This window comes from Equus quagga, chromosome 7, assembly GCF_021613505.1.
Source record: "Equus quagga isolate Etosha38 chromosome 7, UCLA_HA_Equagga_1.0, whole genome shotgun sequence".
Lineage (NCBI taxonomy): Eukaryota > Metazoa > Chordata > Mammalia > Perissodactyla > Equidae > Equus > Equus quagga.
Window position 1 is genome coordinate 133,612,201 of NC_060273.1, and position 21,208 is coordinate 133,633,408.

General features: G+C 46.2%; 1 protein-coding gene across 1 annotated transcript in view; it reads left to right on the forward strand.

The window, feature by feature from the left end:
- The window catches only part of MRPS27 (mitochondrial ribosomal protein S27), an 88,446-nt gene that overhangs the window by 61,253 nt on the left and 5,985 nt on the right, over nucleotides 1-21,208 (forward strand). Inside the window, exons 5-8 of the mRNA XM_046667943.1 lie at nucleotides 8,100-8,214; nucleotides 11,910-11,988; nucleotides 15,230-15,345; nucleotides 19,130-19,232. Of these exons, the coding sequence (XP_046523899.1) occupies nucleotides 8,100-8,214; nucleotides 11,910-11,988; nucleotides 15,230-15,345; nucleotides 19,130-19,232 (413 nt within the window). The remainder of the gene's footprint in view (nucleotides 1-8,099; nucleotides 8,215-11,909; nucleotides 11,989-15,229; nucleotides 15,346-19,129; nucleotides 19,233-21,208) is intronic.

The window sequence follows — 21,208 nt, forward strand, 5'->3', positions numbered from 1 at the left end:
CTGCCATTTTTCTGGCTTAATAGAAACATGTAAATGACTGGTGTTTTAATGAGTGGATTAAGCTTATTATTCTTTAGAGTCATTAAACTTGAGGGCTGGAAGGGGTTCCCGCGTGTTCTGTTTGCCCCGTATGGTGTGCTTTCAAAACCAGCATGACTAAGCAGCAACTGCTTGATGGTAATCCAAGCAGCTTCACACCTATTGTCTTACACGATTCTTCATGTGTTTATATTAACTGACTGACCCTGTAGACATTTGAGTCTGTGATCCAGATGATCCTTCCTCTTCATTTTACAGTTACAGGAACTGAAACCCTAAAGTATCGAATGACTCTCCAGAGTCAAACAGCTAGTTGAGGGCAGTTCCAGAACTGCTTCACAGCCTGAGTATTTCTCTGGATTCTGCTTCTAAGCTTGGAAGAGACGTTACTTATTTTCAGCGTGTTAGAGACCTTTGTCAGACTGCAGAGATGCTCTTTAAAGATGTCTTACTGATAGAAGAGCTGGGAGGCAGTGGTGAAACAGTAAAAGGAAAGAGTCTAGTTTGGGCTCCGTTGCCGCCTGTGCTCATCCTTCACCTCGCTGGACCCCGAGCTCCGTCATCTGGAAGTAGAGGAGTTAGACTGGCCAGTTTCCCATCCGCCAGTCCAAGGCTTGGTGACACCACGCAGTCAGTGAACCGTGGATACTGAGGGTCCCTCCCAGCACTGAATTACACATTCCCTCATTCTGAAGAAGCCTTTCTTCCTCCCCGTCCCCAGTTTACTTGCTTGGGTGGCTTTCAAGGTCTCCTCTAACCTTGAGGAGTCCAAGTTTGATTTAGAACTTGTTAGGGCCGCTCTTTGAACCCATGTACTCTGTCTTCTGCGCTCGTCTTCTTGGTCTCACTCTCCCGTCAGCTTGTCTGTTCCCTGAGCCCCTGCACGGCGGCATCCACGTGTCCTTGAATGTCTGGTGGGAAGGAGGCGGCAGGGGAGAAGTGAGTTGTAGGCCTTCCAGAATGACCATGTATTATTCCACATCCTCTGCCATCTCTGATCTCCCCCTGCCTTGTACAAAAAAGGCAGCATTTCCTCCTGGCTTCATCTGTTTAGAGGCAGGGTGGTACTTCAAAACCGGAGTGGATTACTGTTTCAAATATGAGTAAGACTTACGAATTTGAGCATACTTTATTGGGATTTATGCAGTCTTAGAGAGCCTAGTCGCTGTTGCCAAATCAGCAAATGCCCACTGTTGTAGGACACAAAGATAAACTTGTCCCCTGCCTTTTAAGAGCTTAAAGGCTTAATAGGGAAGTCAGAAAAGTTACAGAAATAGAAACTAGCTCCGAACTCGGGCTGTGTAAGTGCAAAGAAATCCAGTCTTACCTTTGCTGGAAAAAGAATCCTTAGGGATTCCACTTTCCCGTGTATTAGAGAATCAGAATATTTAAAGCACCGAGATACTTTTCTTCTTTATTGAAAAAAATCTGATTCTTAGAAAATCCAGATTAGTGCTGGGCTTCTCTTCCCTCAGAAATAGCCCTAAAGAAATGCGTCATCTCACACACAAAAACACGTCTGCATCTGCTCTACACCAGCTTGGTTCTTCCCGCCTTTGTACTGGCGTGCCTCCTCCCCAGCCGGGCGTCTCTGCCTGCTCGTCTGTTGTGGCAGACACAATCCTGACAACTTCACCAAGCCTAGAATACTCCAGAAATTCTGGTTTTTATTGCTTTGTTTTCCTCCTTTTTCTTTCTCACCTTCCTCCTCCTCAGAACTACTCAGATGTACTGTCCACCGGTGGTTAATTAATGTATGTGATTTTCCCGTCTTAGACATCGTATTATTCACGATTTTGCAGAAGTTTTGTCTGAAGTTCCAGGCCAGAACTTTAGAAGACGTCAGGAAATGTTTGCATCTTTTTAAACTGGCTTGTTCGTTGCTTGTAGATTTCCTACTGAAAACCAAAAATATTTCTCTTATTTCTGCCCAAACCAAGCCAGTTCCCACAACTTTATGCACCTTTCTAATAGGACTGGTTCCCAGATCCGGTTTTTCTCAGCTGCCTGCTGTTGCCGGCTGAAGACCCGCTCCCGTTAGCCTCACCTGGCCCTCTGGTGACTCGCAGGCGGGACGCTGACCTGCGTGTCCAGCTTTAAAGTGGCTGGAGAAGCCCCACCGGGTGCTTCTGGCTGCAGTTTCACTGACAGGTCAGTTCTTGGCCACAAACACAGCCATTTTCTACTTTTAGGACCCTCGCAGGGGAAGCACCTCAGCAATCGCTGTAAATACTTTCTTCTTCTCCCGTTCTCCCCACAAATCCTCCCCTGTTACCCGCATATATCACCTTTTGGAGGCTGATAAAAATAGCACTCCAGGCTTCAGACAAGAGCAGTTGGCTTCATTCCGACTGGCTCCTCACCCACGTCCATAAGAGAAAGAGCAGCAGAGTGCAGAGTCTTTCTGCATCTCTGCATCGTAAAGGGAGAGGTGCCGTCTTTATGACTGTCTTGAGTTAGAGGAAACTGGGGCCCAGCAGGGATGGAATGGGGATCCCCTGGCACAGGGTGGCTCCTTGGTAAATACTCTGTGAAACACTGTGTCTCCTAGGCTAAGGGCAATCTGGCACGACAGCCAGGTCAGAGAGACGAGAGAGGATTTGGGGACATATGTCCTGCTTGTCACTTCCTACATGGAAGAGAGCATTTCTCCTGGGGTAGTTTCTCGAATGTCATGTGGGTACCAGTGTGTTTCCAGGGGAGGTGCTGGTGGCCTCATTTTTAAGCCCTGTGTCTGACAAATTGAGGCTTTGACTTTGCTAGCTGACAGGCCCTCTGCTCTCCATCTTCCCGCCGAGGCTGTGCTGCTGCGCTGCCTTCAGTTAGCACTTGACGTTTGCACAACTGTCCGCCCTTGTCATTCTCTGCAGATACGCAGACTTACCGCCCTTCTTGTAACAGCACACAGGGCACCGGGAGGTGCGAGGACTGCAGACAGGACTCAGTGCACGGCTGGTAAACTGGGTTTTCAGTTTCTCAAATCCTTTTTTGGAAATTGGCAGAATATAAATTATAAACTAACAGAAATTGTAGTTTTATTACCTTTTTTGCTTTTCCTCTTACAAAATTAATAACTCTGGGGTTAGAAAGAGGCCTGAGGAGGTGATCTCTACAAAATTGGCTGGAACCGACCAGAAGGCCCTGGAGGGGTTGACGCAGAGGAGGTGCTGAGGGAGTCTTAGGCGATAGAACTGTGGATATGTCTTGGCTGTGGTGGTGGTTACACAGCTGGATGCATTTGACACAACCCACAGGGCTGTACACTGAGAAGTGTGCATTTCCCTGTTTGTACATTGTCTCTCTGTAAACCTGTCTTTTAAGAAAGAAGGAAAATTACAGCTTTTAAAAACAGACGTTGTGCCTGCGCCCTGAGCTGGATCATGCGTTCACTGGAAACCATCACGCCTGCCTGATGGGCTGCTGGACGGGGTGCTGGGTTCTTGCTCCAGTGCCTCGCTTCGTGCACACTCAGGGCGTGCTTGTTCAGAGTCAGAATTAACTCATGTCCCCCTGTCAGAGTAAGAGTCTGCGACCTCAGGCAGGAAAGAGAGTTTAATCCACATACTCATGTCTTTATTATCAGTTCCTGTTTTAGACTTGGCCCCCCTGGTAAACACTTGACAAAAATATAATAGTCGTTAGGAAATTATGTCATCAAAATTCGATTCTATTTGTGGTCATTGGGGACAACTAATAATTGGTGAAAGCAGAATTTCCAGCAGGATGCAGAGGAAAGTAACTTCCCTTTAGAATGAGAAATCGGGTGGGGACGACTGGATCAAGTTCTGTTCAAGGTCACGGAACACCGTCTGGCTCTTTGCTTCTGGTTCAGGGAAGCGCTAAACCTTCCATAATCACACATGCACTTTACTGACAGGATTCCCGTCCACACCACAGGCTTTGCGGCCAGCTGTGTTTTCTTCTTGGCATTCCTTCTTTTCCCCTCTACTGTGGCCCCTTGCTGTCTCCGTGTCTGCCCAGCTTGGGGTGGAGGTGTCCGTAAGCCACGGGGAGGGGAAGCGCATGTGTGTGTTTGGAACCGTGGCCTAATCAGATAAACACTGTGGAGCTTGCTGGTCCGCGTGGAAGAGCAGCTGCAGCCGAGCCTGGGCCCTCGGGCTCTGCATGCGCCAGCCGCTCCCCTGGCCGCAAGCGCTTTTGTCTGTGGTCCTGACAGCCCCGTGGGGCACGGCCACCGGTCACTGCGCCTGTGACAGTGACCTTTATCTGAATCCCCAGGAAGGAAGGCTGTGTCCCACGTTTATTTTTTTCAATGAAATGATGGAATCAATTCACAAATAGGAAATTCTGCATGACTCTGACACACAGGAAGGTGTCTTCTGTGTGATCATATGGTGTCTTTCTGTTCACTCTTGCCTTCCTTGACGTAACCGCTCTTCCCTTCTAAGAAATCTCTAAGCTGTCAAAGACCCATGCCGCTGTCCGGTTTGCAGCCTGTGCCTCTGCTCTCCCCCCTCCCTGGTGACACCATCTCGAAAGGGCATCAGGCCAGGCGAACACCCTGAAGAGCCCTGAGTGTAGTCTGATTTGTGAGGAGAGGAAGCCTCTGTGTTCCTGCCGTTTGCTTGGCCATGACTTGACTTCCTCGGCAAGTTCCGTCTTCGCCTGGAAACCCCACTTCACACTGGGGACCGGGGTCCTTCAGCCCGGGGTACCAACTTCAAAGCTCAGCTAAGAGCTTCAGCCTGCACTTCTCCCTTCTCTCCTCTGCTTCCCCAGGACATAGCTGTGCCCTTGGAGTTGTTGGACGTGTGCGTCTGTTTTCCGAGCTGGGAGCTCAGAATGTCTCCTGCCTTCAGAGCACAAGCGCCGTTGATGTTGTTGGGTTGCATTTGTTTGTCTTTTCCACACTCACACGGTTTGCTGAGTTTGGTGGCCTGCTGGCCTGGACAATAATAAAGCTTCTGTCGAGGTGGGCAAACAGCTAATGGCGTGGGGCACAGAGGGGACTCCTACAGTGGCCGCCTGTGGTCCACCAGGCTGGTGGTCAGAGGGTCAGAGCAGGCGAGAACAAAGCCAGTCTGCGCAGGCAGATTGCAAAATCAGTGTGTTAGTTGTGTTCTTGTCCCCTTGCCTTGCTCCTGGCTGAAAGGGAAAATGCTGGTCCAGTGTATGCAGAATCGTTCCGGGCAAGTGCCCACTCCAGAGACTTACCTGCTGTCACGTTACCACTGGCAGTTCTGAAGAGGGCCCACATTTATCTATTTGATCTGTTTAAAAAGTCATTGACAGAGGAATTCTTCTCAAACACCCTCCAGAGTTGGTCACTACCGTCTCAGTGTTTCAACATATTTGTATTCTAGATCGCTCCTCACATAAGTTGTGTGCTTATTTCTTTTTTGACACCGATGGGGCACTTTGAGCAGCATGGTTCATAATGTGTAAGTGTTTCCCTCTTATTCCTAACTTGATTCAGTGTTGTCACTCAGTTGAAAATGTCCTGGTTAAGGTTGTGAATCTGGATTTGTAGGTCTCGGGGGCAGAGATCACAGCAGCTAGCCCTAGTCTGGGTGGGAGAAGGCGTGAACTTGTCAGCGACCCCTGCGAGTCTGTCGACAGCTCTCTCACAGGGCTCCAGTGCTGAGATGATGATGGTGACGTGTACAGTCTTGAGTCATGGTCCCGTTAGGCTTCTGAGAAAGAAAGTTCGAGGAGAAAAGACTTTTCTGTTCCTTGGTGTGTTGAGGTTAGCACGTGGCTTTAAACAAATTTTAATTTGTGCTTTGAAGGTCTGTGGCTCGGACTGGTCCTGTCAGTCGTTGTCATTCTCCTTCAAAGCCCAGAGATGGGCTGCTGACCACGAGTGAGAGCAGGCATTGGGTTGGATGTGGTTCCTGGGGTCTTAGTCGAATTCGAAAATCCATTGAAAAGAAAAGTCATAATGTTAGTGGGCACTGGGACATCCTCAGACAAAAGGTTAGATTTAAAATGAGGATTAGGTGTAAGTAATCTTGGGGAAAGGATGTAATTGACGTTTTTTATTTTGTTTTGTTTGTTTTTAAAGGAAAAATTGGACTAACCTAACAACCAAAAGGGCCTCTAAGCCACCAACAGTGCCCTTTGTGTCGTCAGCACTTGTTGCGCCCCACCCAGTGTTACCGTCACACCGTTTGTGTGCTTCGCTTTTGTAATGAGATCATAAGTGCCCCAGACAGGGAATTTACAGTGCTTCGTATATGTCATAGTTGTTAACAACACGATCCATACAGAATGGCATTGATGTGTGTTGATGAAAGCTCTTCTTTTTATTTTCCAGAAACCTCCTATGGGCCCCGGGGTTTTAAGGCTGAGGAGCCAGTGTTGACAGTCACGCCCTCTCCCTGCCCCACAGCTCAAGTGACCGGTTAGGAATACACCTGGCATTTCACTTGACCTTTCTCTTTAAAAAATAAAATTAACTTTTAATTGACCGTCACACTTTAGATCTCAGATTTTTCAGAGTAACAAGGAGAAAAGCTGAAGTAGCTCAATTATTGATTTGAATAAGAATAAGAATTATTGATTTGAATAAGAATGTGAGAGAAAGCATGAAATAATAGAAGACATGCTTTGTCTGATTTCTGTGCAGGGGTTCTCATTGGATCTAGGGTCCTGGGCGCCTGGGCAATGCCTTTGGCCAGGTCACTCTGATCCTGAACATAATCTGACATATTTCTATCTTTCTGCTTTTAAAGGGGTTAATTCTGTAGAGAAAAATAAAGTGAAAGAGATCTAAAGATATTCAAAAGACTGGAGAGGGCAAGGTGCCTCTAAATCCATCATACATCTTCAGGTCTTATTTTTGCCAAATCTCTCACCAGAGCACTAATAAACAGACTAAATTAAATACTCTGCTCGCTTCCTCTGTTTGTCTCAGCTGGTACTTTGGCAGAGAAGCTGTTCGTCTGGGAACTGTCCCAGTAGCAGGTGGCAGGAGATAACAGGTGACACGTTGAATCACCAGCCTCTGGAAAGCACTGTGTTTGCCGGTAGCCCTCACTCTCACATGTGGCACAAAACCTTCTCACTCGAAGTTTTTGTCTTGCCTTTTTGTTTTTAAGAAAAGTTTGATTTTTGTGGGTCCCAGATATTGACCTGCTTTCTGAATGGTTAAAGAAAAGGTGAGGGCTTCAGCTGACATCATATGATGTTTGGGGATCCCTCCCAGTCAAGACAGACAGGAAGAGGACCGCAGAGCCCCTCCCGCAGGCCCTCGGGCCCCGTCTCTCACTCATTCTTGTGGCATGCACCCCCAGAGCAAGGAGAAGCTGCCCCACCCAGGGTCACCACTGAGAGACAACCCCAGCAAGAGCAGCATCGGAGTTCTTTCCCAGGTCCCCTGCTTCGTGGGAAAACTGATCCCATATACACTCGGCTGGGACTGCTGAGGCCTTTTAAAACCCCCAGGGCGCAGCAGGAAGCTTGAGGAGAGAGGCTGCAGAGCTGGAGAGAGCTAGGGCCAGCACACGGCTTTGCGATCACAGGACCTCAGTGTTAACTTCCGTTCCATTGTTGTTTTTTCTTTTTTGTTTTCTTTTGGTTCAGTGAAGAGTGTCTCAGTCTCTCCTGAGTGCCCCAGAAATATCAGTATAACTCAAAGCCGATTTCCCTCCGGAGCTGCTATGCCATTCTGTTCTTTGTTTTTGCTTCAGCTGTTTTATTTTAAACTTCTGAAGTGTCAGCTCCAGCTTCACGTCTCTCTTCTAATGAAATATGTATTTACATAACGTCATGGTTAGCATTTTCCCCAAATCATTTTTCATAAATCTCATATTAAAACAAGATGTTGAATTAGGGGGTATTAAATAAGGAATAAAATAATAAAAATAGTATTTTTGTTTGTCATTTATTATTACTTTGCCTTCTCTTTACCATTTCAGACTTTATAGTTAATGAGTCTTATCCTCAAGTTTTTATTGAGAGTAGGCTTTTCTGAGTGTGGGTCCCATCAGCTGCACATCTGTAAATCCCTAAGAGAAGGACCTGCTGGTGGAAGATGGACTGTCATGTTGACGGGTAAGAGTGAACACCGAGATTCTCTTTTCTTATGCTCTGTTTAGATTTCGACACAGCCCCAACTGCTGGTACCTGAGAGACTGGACCATCCACACCTGGATGAGGCAGTGTCTAAAGTACGGTGCGCAAGACAAAGCCTTATACACCCTTGTCAATAAGGTGAGTGCTTTCCTGGCATTCGCAGCTTATTCTCCTGAGCTTAGATGATGTGGTGTGTGTACCTATTACAGTACAGCAAAGACTAGTGCAAGAAAGAACTTCTAAAGTTCTTTGTTCTCAGATATCCTTTTTAGAATGGATCTGGACACATTTTTAAAAAACTGGACGCATTTAAACAAAATTACGTATTTTTTAAAAGACAGTATTCCTAGGTCTTCTGAATTCCCTGACTCCTCCCCTCCAGCCCCAGAGCCCCTGTTGATTAGGGTCTTTCTGAACATTACACTCCACCCAAGGGTTCAGTCTTCATTACCTTCACAGTAAGAAAGAAAATACAAAGTAAGCAAAAGTTTAGAATGTTATTATTGTGTGTCTCAAGCTACAACACTAGTTTGACCCATAAAAAGATTTTAACAATATTTCTGTGAGAATGTACTATTTCTAAAGTGTCATTGGACCTTGCATGTTAGAACTCAAAAGGAAATACTAGTTTTGTTTTGGGGAGTTTTTTCTCCCATGACTTGGGCCCACTTCATCTTAGCATACATTGCAGGTAGTTTGTGTGTGAGATGTTGCATTGGGCATGGCATTTTCTACAAAAATGAGTAATCCTGTCCTTGCCCTCAGGAAGCTTGTGATTTAAGGCAGATAAGCAGGTGCATGGATGCCTCTAACACTAGGCCCCAGGGCAGGACTGCACTAAATCCTGCTCTCTGCAGTTCAGAGTTTAATGACACAGATTATACTCAGAGAGAAAGATTCCCATGAAAACAAAGCAAGAGAGGTCTAGAGAGGCAGAAAAGTCTACCTCATTTTCTGCTGCCCCTAGTCTTTTAGTGGAAAGAACCCTGGGCAAAGAGTCAGAAGGTCCAGGCTGTCACCCTGTAAGTTCCACCAATTGCCTGTAACTTCTGGCAAATAGTTTTATCCTTCTACGTCTTAGTTTTTTCAACTCTAAGTCAAGTGACTTATACTAAATCAGTAATTTCCAACCTTGGCTGCCCATTAGAACCACATAAGAAGCTTTTAAAATTACAGATGCTTTTTTCTACCCCCAAGATTCTAATTTAGTTGATCTTCCTGGAGTCTAGGCATTGGTATTTTTTTAATGGATTTTTAAAGTCTTTCTTAAATAGACTGTTTTTTAGAGCAGTTTTAGGTTCATAGCAAAATTGAGCAGAAGGTACAGAGAGTTCCCATATGCTCCCTGTCCCCACACAGGCACAGCCTCCCCCATTATCAACATCCCACAGCAGATGGTACATTTGCTACAATTGATGAACTACACGGACACGTCATCATCACCCAAGTCCATAATTTACATCAGGGGTCACCCTTGATGCTGTACATTCTGTGGGTTTGGACAAATGTATACTGCCATGTATCCACCATTATAGCATCATACAGAGTAATTTCACTGCCTCAGAATCCTCTGTGCCCCACCTGTTCATCCCTCATTCCTATCTTCTTAAATCTGCCAGGTTGGTTCTAATGTGCAGCCAGGGTTGAGAGTCACTGACAGCTGATTTCTAAGGTTTCTTCCAGCCTTAATGGTTTATCATTCTGAAATAGTTTGTTTTTACCCTGCCCGTAGGGATTAGTGCTGATTTGGATGACCACTTTGGGAAATATAGACACTGCCCGTGAGCTACAATCTTTTGAAAACAATGGCTTCCATGCTTTTTTCCATTTCAGCATTTTGGAGGCATCCCATACAGCCTCCTAGTAACAGTGACTCAGTTCGGCAGTGATTCGCAATTGGGGGTTAGGACGATCGGACTCTCCCAAGGGAATGGGTATAGTTCAAAAGAATTCCTCAGGTGTTTCTGGTGGTTGGTGGGAAAGAATGGGGCAGTGTGGGAGGTGGTGGTTAATCCTACTGAACTAAGGATTTAAAACAAACGAAAATATAACCGCAGTGTAGATCATTAGTAGTCAAACTTGATTGTGCATGAAAATCACATGGGAAGCTCACTAAAGCTTCAGGTTTCTGTGCCCCATTCCCAGAGAGTTCAATTCGGTAAGTCTGAGGCTTAGGAATCTGCACCGTTAGAAGCACTCCTGGAAAATTTGACGCAGAAGCTAAAGGGTCCACATTTTGAGAAATCTGGATTCTCAAATATTCAGCTACTTGTGAACAGAACATCCTAGGAGCTTGGTTAGTAATATTTTGTTGGCATATTTCTTGGGTCTTTAAAACCCAGTCTAAGAGACGAGATAACAAGTCATGACAAGGATGTGAAGAAAAGGGGACCCTTGTGCCGATTGGCAGGAATGTATATTGGTGCCGCCACCATGGGAACCAGTTGTGGAGGTTCCACAAAAATTTAAAAATGGAACTACCATATGATCCAGCAGTCCCACTTCTGGGTCTGTATCAGAGATGTGCACTCCTGTGCTCATTGCAGCATCGTTCATAATAGCCAAGATACAGAAACAACCTAAGTGTCCATTGATGGGTGAATGGATAAAGAAAATGTGGGATATAGATATATATACACAATGGAATATTATTCAGCCATAAAAAGGAGACCCCACCATTTGTGACAACTTGGACAAGTGAAATAAGTCAGTCAAAGAAAGACAAATACCCTATGATCTCACTCATGTGTGGAATCTAAAAAAGCTGGACTCATAGAAACAGAGTGTAGGGGCTGGCTCCGTGGCCGAGTGGTTAAGTTCACGTGCTCCACAACGGCGGCCCAGGGTTCGGATCCTGGGCGCAGACATGGCACCGCTCGTCAGGCCACGTTGAGGCGGCGTCCCACATCCCACAACTAGAAGGACCTGCAACTAAGATATACAACTGTGTACAGGGGTTGGGGAGATAAAGCAGAAAAAGAGAAAAAAAAAGATTGGCAACAGTTGTTAGCCTAGGTGCCAATCTTTTAAAAAAAAAAAAGAAACAGAGTGTAGAAAGGTGGATGTGGGGAACTGGGGGAGGGGGAAATGGGGAGATGTTGGTCAAAGGGTGCAATCTTCCTGTTATAGGATGAGTACGCTCTGAGGATCTAACGTACAGCCTGGTGACTATAGTTACCAGTGCCATATTGTGTATGTGAAAGTTGCTGAGAGTAGATGTGAAAAATTCTCATTACCACCACCACAACAAAAGAAGTGTAGTTATGTGAGATGATGGGTGCGCTAACTGACCTTATTATGGTAATCATTTTGCAACTTACATGTGTGTTAAATCACCATGTTGAACACCTTAAACTTACACGATGTTATTTATCAATTATAGCTCAGTAAAGTTGGGGGGAAAAGCAGTCTAAGGACCAGAGCATGCTGCACAATGTGATAATACACGCTTTCTCGTGGGAGTCCACTTTTGTAGTCACAGTCATACCTTACAAAGAGAATCACTGAGCCAGTGGAGCATGTGGGGGTTTTTTGTTGTTGGTTTGGTTCGAGGTTTTTTTTTAGCTATGATGAGGCGTTAGAGTTTTCACATATCAATTGTCTTATACCAGACACCCCCTCACAACTTTCTCATCTTGACCAGCAGTTCCAATAACCAAACCTCATGAGTCACAGCTTCTATTTCACTGTCACAGAGGCTGTAAAATGATAGTCAAATATTTTAAAGCTAATGGTGGCAAGTTTCATCCTGAATAATACATAGGAATATATTATAAACTGAAATCAGTGGCTATTTTTCTCTTATTTTCCATTTATTTTCATTTTCTTCACAGGTTCAATATGGAATTTTTCCAGATAACTTTACGTTCAATTTACTAATGGATCATTTCATAAAGCAAGAAAATTACAAAGGTAAGAAACCAAACCCAGGTGTATTTCTAGTGGAGCTCAGCTCCCAACGGGAAGTAATATAGTCACCTTCCCTTTTTTGTTTCTTAATAACATCTCTTTACATCACTCTTTCAATCAGAAACAGAAGTGTAGTTGATTTACCAAACCAGCTGGCCAGATAGGAGAATCGTATCCAGGTTTTTCCCCTGAGTTTCTCAAGTTTGTTTGCTCGTGTCTCTGCAGGCAATGGACAGTGAATTCAGTTAAGCAGTAAACCCTGCCGGAGCTTCCACGGCTAGTTAAGATTATAGTAATGCAGTTAGTAGCTTGACTTCTTTTAGCACCATTTGCTCACTGTTCTATTTAAGTGACAGTTGTTGTATATGTAAAATATCAAACCATAAAATCAGTTGACTTTTCCTGGAAAGAGCGGTCCCCTCGCTTTGAAGGAAGGTCATTTCACCCCCTAGGCTTTTGTTCCCTCATCTGTAAGATAAGTGGACAGTGATCTCTGAGATCTCAAGCCCCAAAATTCTCTGACCCCGTGAGATTAATTTAAGGTGGCTCTTACCTTCAGCTGCAGTGAGGGAGGCCGAGGAAAGAGGGGATTGCAGCCGACTACAGAGCAGTCGGCCAGTCTGCAGTGGACAGGGGGCTGCCGGAGAGCCCACTTGTGCTGCAGCTGTGCCGACGGTGAAGGGGCAGCAGAGGCCTTGCCATCGTGTGAAGACACACACTGCTTTCCCCTCCCACCATCTCCCCCTCAGGCTTGGTTCTGAGGAGCACGAGGGGGCTACCTCGGGAAGAGGATATGGACTGGGGTCACTTGCCATTTATGACATCTGTGATTCCTGCCATTGGGTTCTGCCCCTGCTCCCTGCCTCTCCTGTTGCATCTGTGGTCAGTGCTCGGGCTACACTTGTGGCAGCCCTCTCCTTTCCCTTCTCTGCGCCTCCACTTCATCTTCTTTCTCACGAGGCTTGTAGCTGCCGACTGCCGAAAAGTATTTGCTGTGCATTATTTTTTGAAATGTTAATTATCCCTTCTTGTCCATTTCTTAAACACGCATTTCCTGAGTTCAACTAAAAGATAATTAGTGGGGTCGGCCCAGTGGCTGAGTGGTTAAGTTCATGTGCTCCCCTTCAGTGGCCTGGGGTTCAGATCCTGGGCGCAGACCTACACACTGCTCATCAAGCCATGCTGAGGCTTGATGAGCTTGTGTGTGTCCCACACAGAAGAACTAGAATGACTTACAACTAGCGTATACAGCTGTGTAATGGGGCTTTGGGGAGAAAAAAAAGAGGAAGATTGGCAACAGATGTTAGCTCGGGGCCAATCTTCCTCCCCACCACCCCCTGCCAAAAAAGGATAATTATGCTTTGCATATTTCATAATCTTTTCTCTGTGACTGTCAGATTTAAGAATCCATATTACCGTGTCATTGGAAAATTATGTATTAGCAGTTTTCTCCCTTACTCACTCTTTAAAGTGAGTATTAACACTCTTTAAAGTATGTTGGAGTTTTTTTTCCTAAATACAGAGTAAATAATATTGAAGATTTTTTAAATAAAGTTTTAATGAAGATTATTGTTTATGGCAAAAATTTAGCAAATATACTTTTTATTGTTGTTAGGATAGGAAATATCAAAGTACACAAATAATTATGGAGGAAAGGTAGATTAATTATACAGGCCAATCTAATTTCACTTCCCACGCTGACTGAAATGCAGAATGTAGGTAAAAGATAAAGCAAATTTGAATTATCTTTCATGTGCCATTTTGGATTCAGTAATGAACAGGTGGCAAAACTATTTCTTTTTTAAACTGGATTTTTTGCTTTAATTGTATTCTTTTAAAATACTGGTTGTTTGGGGGGGTTGGGGGTTTTTTTCAATGTCTTCCAGGTCCTTCTTTTGCTACTGAGCTACTGGATGACTTCCTGGTCTGCCTGCCTGTCTCAGTTTCCTGATTTGCAAATAGAATGTGGAAATTCTTGCCTGTGGCCTTGTTCAGAGCCATGACAACATGTACAAAACCAGCTGGCTAGGAACGTTGCAAATCAGTGCTAACTCTTACGAGTAGGTGCAAAAATCAGTTAACCCAGCAACTCAGTCAGTCAGAAACATTTTCGGTGCCTGTGTTATGTGCAGGCACTGTATTTTAAAACAATATTAACATTCTCTAATTTAACAGCAAATATTAAAGGAAAGAAATTGTTTGAACTTGATTTTCTTGGCCTCCATCTGTGTTGTGGAATATTGGGGGAAAGTCAAAATTGCTCAAGGTCTGATCTCCTGTGATCAGCATTCATGCGAAACAAATATCTCGTATTGTGTGGTATACTCAGGGCTTATAATTTATGAATGAGCGTTTTCCTTTCTCTTCTTTCAAGTCTTTTAAGGTCAGTCTGATTGTCCTTTTTATAGTCATCAGTTTTCTATGTTTGAAATAATACCTGGGATTTAGGATTGCCTGTAGCATTTGTCCTCTTTTACCCAAACAGAGCGAAGGTTCCAGAACATAGAATAGGACAGTCAGCCCCCACTCTGCTTGCCAGGGTGACCTGGAAAATATATTTGCCTCCTTTCTGTATGCCTTAGCTCTTCTGGCTGGTGGACCTGATGCCTTAAATCTGCTTCACAACTTATGAGGCATCTTCATATGTATTATCTTATTGGGCTGTCCAAAAGTCTTTTGAAGTAGATGGGACCAATGGTATTTCATCATTTTGAAGGTGCTACTGAGAGAAATTAACTGACTTCTTTGATGTCCTTGAGGACACTGGTGCCATAGTACCTGATCCAGTGCATGATTGTGGGTATAATAGAAGCTAAAGGCTTGGGGAGACCTAATTTGTAGAACTAAGACCAGAGCCCACTTTTTTTTTTGATGAAGATTAGCCCTGAGCTAACATCTGCCACCAGTCCTCCTCTTTCTGCTGAGGAAGACTGGCCCTAAGCTAACATCCGTGCCCATCTTACTCTCCTTTATATGTGGGACGCCTACCACAGCATAGCTTGACAAGCGGTGCATAGGTCTGTGCCCAGGATCCAAACCGGCGAACCCCGGGCTGCCTAAGTGGAACGTGCAAACTTAACCGCTGAGCCACTGGGCCAGCCCCGTGAGCCCACATTTTTTACTTTTTATTTCTGTGTATTTTTCTATCATGCCCTGCTTCCTAAGAGTGTTTATAGTTAAATACAGATTTGGTGATGCTGCCAAAAACTAATTTCTTGTCTTTTTTACTTTGATCGTTTTGCAGATGCTTTATCCGTGGTTTTTGAGATCATGAGGCAAGAAGCCTTTGAAGCACCTTCCACCCAACTTCTGTCGCTCTATGTTCTATACCACTGCCTGGCAAGCAAGACAGACTTGAGTGTAAGTGGTCTGCCTTCGAGCAGCACTGGGAGCCTCAGGAAAAGCAAGCGGTGGCTGCTCAGGAGGGACGAGGGGCCAGAGGAGACCCTGCCCTCAGCAACTGAGAGAGGCGTCTAATGTTCAGCTCTGTGGCCCTGTCCAGCCAGGAGTGAGCGTTCGTTCTGCACACTTTAGTCACTGGCCTCTCACAGAGTGGGACTGGACGTTCCTCCACTTGAAAGAATCTGTAGTGAAAGTCCTTCTGCACGTTTTGGAACTTGAGCTGGCTGAGTGCTGCTCAGACCTTCAGGAATGGGGCGTTGATGGTCAGTGAGCGGGACACAGCACATCGCAGAAGTAGTGAGGCAGCTGCTTGACCACAACTCACAGGGCAAATACTGATTATTTAGTCTCAGTATTTCCCTCGGGGTGCTCTGGGTCAGGCCAGAATACCAAGTTCTGGTTTCTTCCCTCAGGTTAGGATGTTCAGTCCTTCTTTATTGCTATCCTAAGGATAACTCATGTTTCAGTAGCACTGGCTTTACACCAGGCTGTGTTCTTGGTGTTTTAAATTCATTAATGTGTGAATCCTCACAGTCTGCCGATGAGTGGCCTGGGGCACAGAGATCTTCCGTGACAGCCGCCCAGCTAGTGGCTGATGAGGCCACCTGGTGAGGCCAAGCAGGGTGGCCCTGCAGAATGCCCTTCACCTCACATGTCACAGCAGAAACAGGAGTGTGGGTAGGAGCTGAAAGGCCATTTAGTCTGGCCCGCATTCTGAAGAATCGATAGTGTGTTTAGCTTTTCTTGGATGAGCCTTCTAGCCTGTGGCTCACCTCACGTCCCTTAGTTCATTAAATGTACATTGAGCATCGACCACATTCCGTCCATTGCCAAGTGCTAGTTATACAGTGGGAGCCAGCACCTGCTGCAAGCTGAGGAGAGTACAGGCATCGAAAATGACAGAACTGACTCATGAGCCTCAGATGAAGGCTGTAGAGCGCTACAAGGACGTCCTCTTTGACAAGCCTCCATTGTAGGGACTTTTTGTCTGTTTGTGTTTTAAACTTAGGTTAGGAAAGCCTTCCTTAAGGAAATATTTCTTGTTAGTATTTGAAGGGTGAATAGGCATTAACTGGTGGAAGAGTGTAGGAACAATCCAAAAAGAAGCAATAACGTGCAGAAGCCGTGTGGCAGAAGGAACATGGCGAGTGGAAAGGGCTGGGAGAGGCAGGACAGTGATGCGGCCACAGCGGGGAGGGTGGCGGGAAGGCCTGGCGGGAGGCGGGGTGGCGAATGCCGGTCGTGCTAGGCCATTTTGTCTGAGTCCTACAAACAGTGAGAGGCACTGAAGTTTTAAGCGGGGAGTGTAATGTAATCAGATCTGTGCTTTGGAAAGATGCCTCTGGCTGTGATGTGGTAAGAGATTGGATCGGGCTGGGGGGCTCTGGCGGAGCACTCAGGAGGCTGTTCCTGTGCCTGAGCAGGAGGCACGTGGCACCGGGACCAGAACGTGGTGGGTGGGAGCAGCGGTGAACACACTTGGAGGCAGGGAGCACGGGGAGGAACCGGCTGTGGAGGCAGGGAAGTGAGGGCGAAGTCTCATCTCCTAGGTTTCTGACTCGTGTATCTGGGCGGAAGGATCGCCATGCGTTTGTAAAGGGAACTCGAAAAAGACTGGGTTTTACAAGCAAAGTCATTAATTTGGCTCTGAACTTGTTGCATTTTGAGATAGTCAAGAGAGTCCACCAGGGAAATTGGGATCTTAAGGGAAGAATCTGGACTGGACATATAATTTGCACATCCATGTGTAAATGTCTGCGAATGAGCCCCAGAGCAAGAAAGGAAGATCAGGAATGTGTAGGCCACAAAAGCCCTAGGAAGAGAGTGGTCTGCGATGTGGAGTACTTCTGAGAGGGTAGAGGGGTGAGGGCTTTTTGAAAGTTCATTGAATCTGTGGTGGGAAGGCACTAAATTGTAACCTGTGTTTCCGTAGAATAGTGGATCAGGAAACCTACTCGGTGTGGATCGTGGAGTGAGTGAGAGGTGCAGACAGGAGGCAGCGACTGCGCGCAGCTGTTTGAGATGCTGAGCTGTGGAGGCGGAGGTGGGGCTGAGGGTGTGCTTTGTATCAGTGGGAAAGGCAGAAGCATAAAGTGGGGAAACCTTGAGGACCTTGGTGAAATCCGCCTGATTTAGTCCGTAATGGTATGGACCGTAGAAGCTAAAGGCTTGGAAGAGACCTAGTATTGTATGTTAGCACATAGATTCCATATAAGCAACAGTGGTTGTGTTATTCCCAGACAGTCATCAAAAAACCTCTAAGACGTCTGTTTGTTTTCATCCATCTTTGTAAAAGTCCTTTCGAAGTGTCTCCCTTCCAGGCACCATCACCCCTGCTCAATTCCCAGCACAGCAAGGATGCTGCTTGTTTGGCTTTTAGCCCCTGTGGCATCCTGATGCTATAGATCCTGTTTTCCCTAAAGAAAAGAAACAATATTTGCAAGCCTTCTTATTAATGATTGACTGGGCCCCTTTCTGTGCAGCCTGCAGGGAAAGCCACACCGCAGAGCGATTGCTCTGGAAAGTGGATGACCGTGTCCTGAGTTACCGGCTCTTTCACTCGTCTGTGCTGCAGAAGCCCCGGGGGAGGCTTTGTCTGTCTCCCAAGGTCTTTGCTTTTTACAAAGGTTTAGAAAAACCATAGGAAATTGCACTTGTATTGCACGAAGGCCCATTCACAGTAGAGACCTTTAGGTGCCCATCAATGCCTGGGGCGCCTCACGGACACCCGACCGCAGCCATCGCCTGCACGTGCTGTTCACCCTCCGCTTCCTTCCAACCTGCAGGGCAGAGCCCAGGGCTGCACCTGGCCCTGTGGGTGCCCATCAACACCTGGGGCGCCTCACGGACACCCAGCTGCAGCCGTCGCCTGCAGGCCCGTTCACCCTCCACTTCCTCCCGACCTGCGTGCAGAGCCCAGGGCCTCACCGGGCTCCGTGTTCTGTATTTCCAAGCTGGAGCGAGGGCTCTGGCCATTGCGCACTCATGTGCACTCATTGTCTGGGGAACTGCCAAGGCTGTCCTTGGGCCCTGCGTCACAGCGAGTCCCTGTCACTGCCATTCCTGGTCTGTGGCAGGCTTAGTGATGCTGGTGTTTTTGCCTCTTTCCCATGTCTTAAAAGGCTTCAATGTGATTGAAGTGTAATTTTGCACCCTGGGTTGAAAGAAATGATCACTAAGTGTTTCTGATTGCCTAACTTATTTTTGAAAGGCACGTCCATCTAAAAGCAACCTAATGGTTGTATTTATTTTAAAGCTGTGAAGCAGAAGGAGTCTTATCATTGCTGAATTGTTTGAAATTCAAAAGCTTGCTGCATCGTGCTGTGGCGCTGGGAGTGAATGTGGGGCTGACAGCAGTGTAACCATCTCGACCGTCTCAGGCAATGTTGGTTCACAGTGTACTCTTTATTTTTGTTCTGTTTTGCTCTTCTGATTGTAAAAGGAACCCTTATTCATTGCCAAAAATGTGGAAAATAACGAACAGTACAAAGAAGAAACCTGGAATTGTTCATAATTTTATTACCCAGAAGTCTAACATAATACTTTTTCTTTTCTGTATTTTTCATTCAACATAAATATTTTCTATTTACAAAATTGGGATTGTAGCATACCTAGAGCTTTGCATTTTGCTTTTCTTACTTAATGCTGTGACATGTTCTTTTTCCTCTATGTCATTAAAAATCCTGGTTTGGGACAGTCTTCGTTGCTTGGCTGGACCGTGATGTGCTCTCTTCTGTTGTAGTGGGAAGAGGAGAGGAACTTTGGGGCCTCCCTGCTCCTCCCGGGCCTCAAGCAAAGGAACGCGGTGGGGCTGAGCTCCCAGCTCTATGGCTATGCACTTCTCGGTAAGCCACGGGCCCTTCGGTGTTGTTCTTCACAAATGGAACTGATGCTTTCTCTACTCATAATAAAGTTATAATTTGGTTTAAATTTACTAGTGAAATTCCAATACAGCTTTCACTTTTAGACATAAAAATAGGACCTGAGACAGTGAAGAGTGTTCTAAACCTGTCACCACTGGCAAGGTGAGGACTAGTTCTGGTGGCCTCAGACTAGTTAGGGGTCATCGGGGCGAGGAAGGGATAGAGGGAGGGAGGAGCTGGCCCTCTTTGGTAGAAGCAGCCAGTAGAGTCTTCCCAGTATTAACAAAGATCTCTGTCTCTTTAGACCTGACGTCCAGGAGGTCAGAAGGGAAGAGTTCAGGTTGGGCTCACATTTTTGGTAGTGTTTCCAGGGAAGGAGAAACTGCGTGTCTAGCAGCACTTTGGGAAAGCAGAGAGTGACGCTTTGGGACAATGTGCTGGACCCTGCTGGGCGATGGTCGCTTTACTTCAGTTCCCACTGCACTGACCATCACAGGTCAGGACGCGAAGCCTGCTGAGGAGCGGCCTCAGACCCTGCTTGTGTGGAGTCTGGGCAAATGACGAGTAACCCAAATGTGCTGAGAACGTGTCCTGACTGGCGGGTTTCTCACTGTGTACTGTTCTCTCACTCTTCCCTTCTCTCTCTCAAGCGGATCAGCGTTGGGAAGGGACTTTCTCTTGATCGTACGTTGCTTCTGCTTACCTTTGGTCTCTGAAAATTGTCCAAGTCATAGCAGTTTGACTGCTTTTGGAGTTGATCCTCACCCATAAAATGGAGTGTGGCATTCTTGGATGCTGACTCTGATAGAAACTGATCAGAGGAATTTCAGTTTGTCAGACTCGCCATCAGACTAGCAAAAGAGTTGACCACTCTTTAAAAATCATTTTCTCCTTATTTGCCATCTACTTTTGACACGCATCTGCCTGTTTTCTGCCTTTGCTTCAGATGAGCGTTCAGGACTGTTAGCCTGCGGGAATTGTTTGGGAAGCCGTCAGGGCTCAGAACATGCCCATCGTGCTGTCATTGTTTCTGAGCAGAGGCCCTGTGCTTTGGGGCTGGCAGCCGTCAGAGCAAAGCTCTTTGCTCTTGCTGTGTCATGCGCTGCACAGCCTCACTCAGCCCCTGGAAGCAGCTTCCTGGAATGTGACTGCGGTCCAGCCCAGCATCTTAATGGTGTAAAATTAGCTGTCGCCTGACAGGCTTTGTCTGCTTATGTCCTTCGGCAGCTCTTCCAAATCTCCTTCCAGGAAAGATAAGTGAAGGTGGACTTAAGACCTGGAGGCTCAAGGTGACTTTGGTCCCTGGTGCAGGGAGCGCTTCTCCACGGGAACGTGGGGACAACCTGTGCCCCCAGCCAGGGGCCCTGACCCTGGGTCCCCATCTTATGCTCCAGCTGTCATGGTTTGAGGTACCAAGAGAAACAGTCATGTCCTGGGATCCAAAAGGACGATGAGGACTTTATGACTTAAGTACGGATGAAGTTCAAATAGAGGAAAGAAGAGCAAAATGAGGCTTTTTTTTTTCATAAGGACGGGCAGTAGGGTATTTTGGAGCATTTTGAAAAATGTCAGAATGTTTCCTGGCAGGAAAAGTTGTCAGATGTTGACAAGATTTTCCCTGTAAGAAAGTGGTGGAATTTCTTTTTCTGAGGAAGATTTTGTTCTTAAGACAAAAATAGGATTTCAGTTGTCTGACTCATTTTATCGGGTAGCTTCCCTGAGAGGCAGCAATAGCAAGCTGTCTCCGTTTCCCTCAGCCCTGTGACTCACACGTCCTCACAGTAACCTCCCGCAGTCCAGCTGAAAAAGAGGAAAAGCATTTGCACAACTCTTTATTAAAAAACGTGTACAGTGCATTTCGCCACAATCTTCATCCTCTGTCTGAAATGTCACCAAGCCGCTGGATGGATGAGGCCCTTGCTGTAGGTTTGCAGTGACCCTCCCCCATCCCCGGAGCT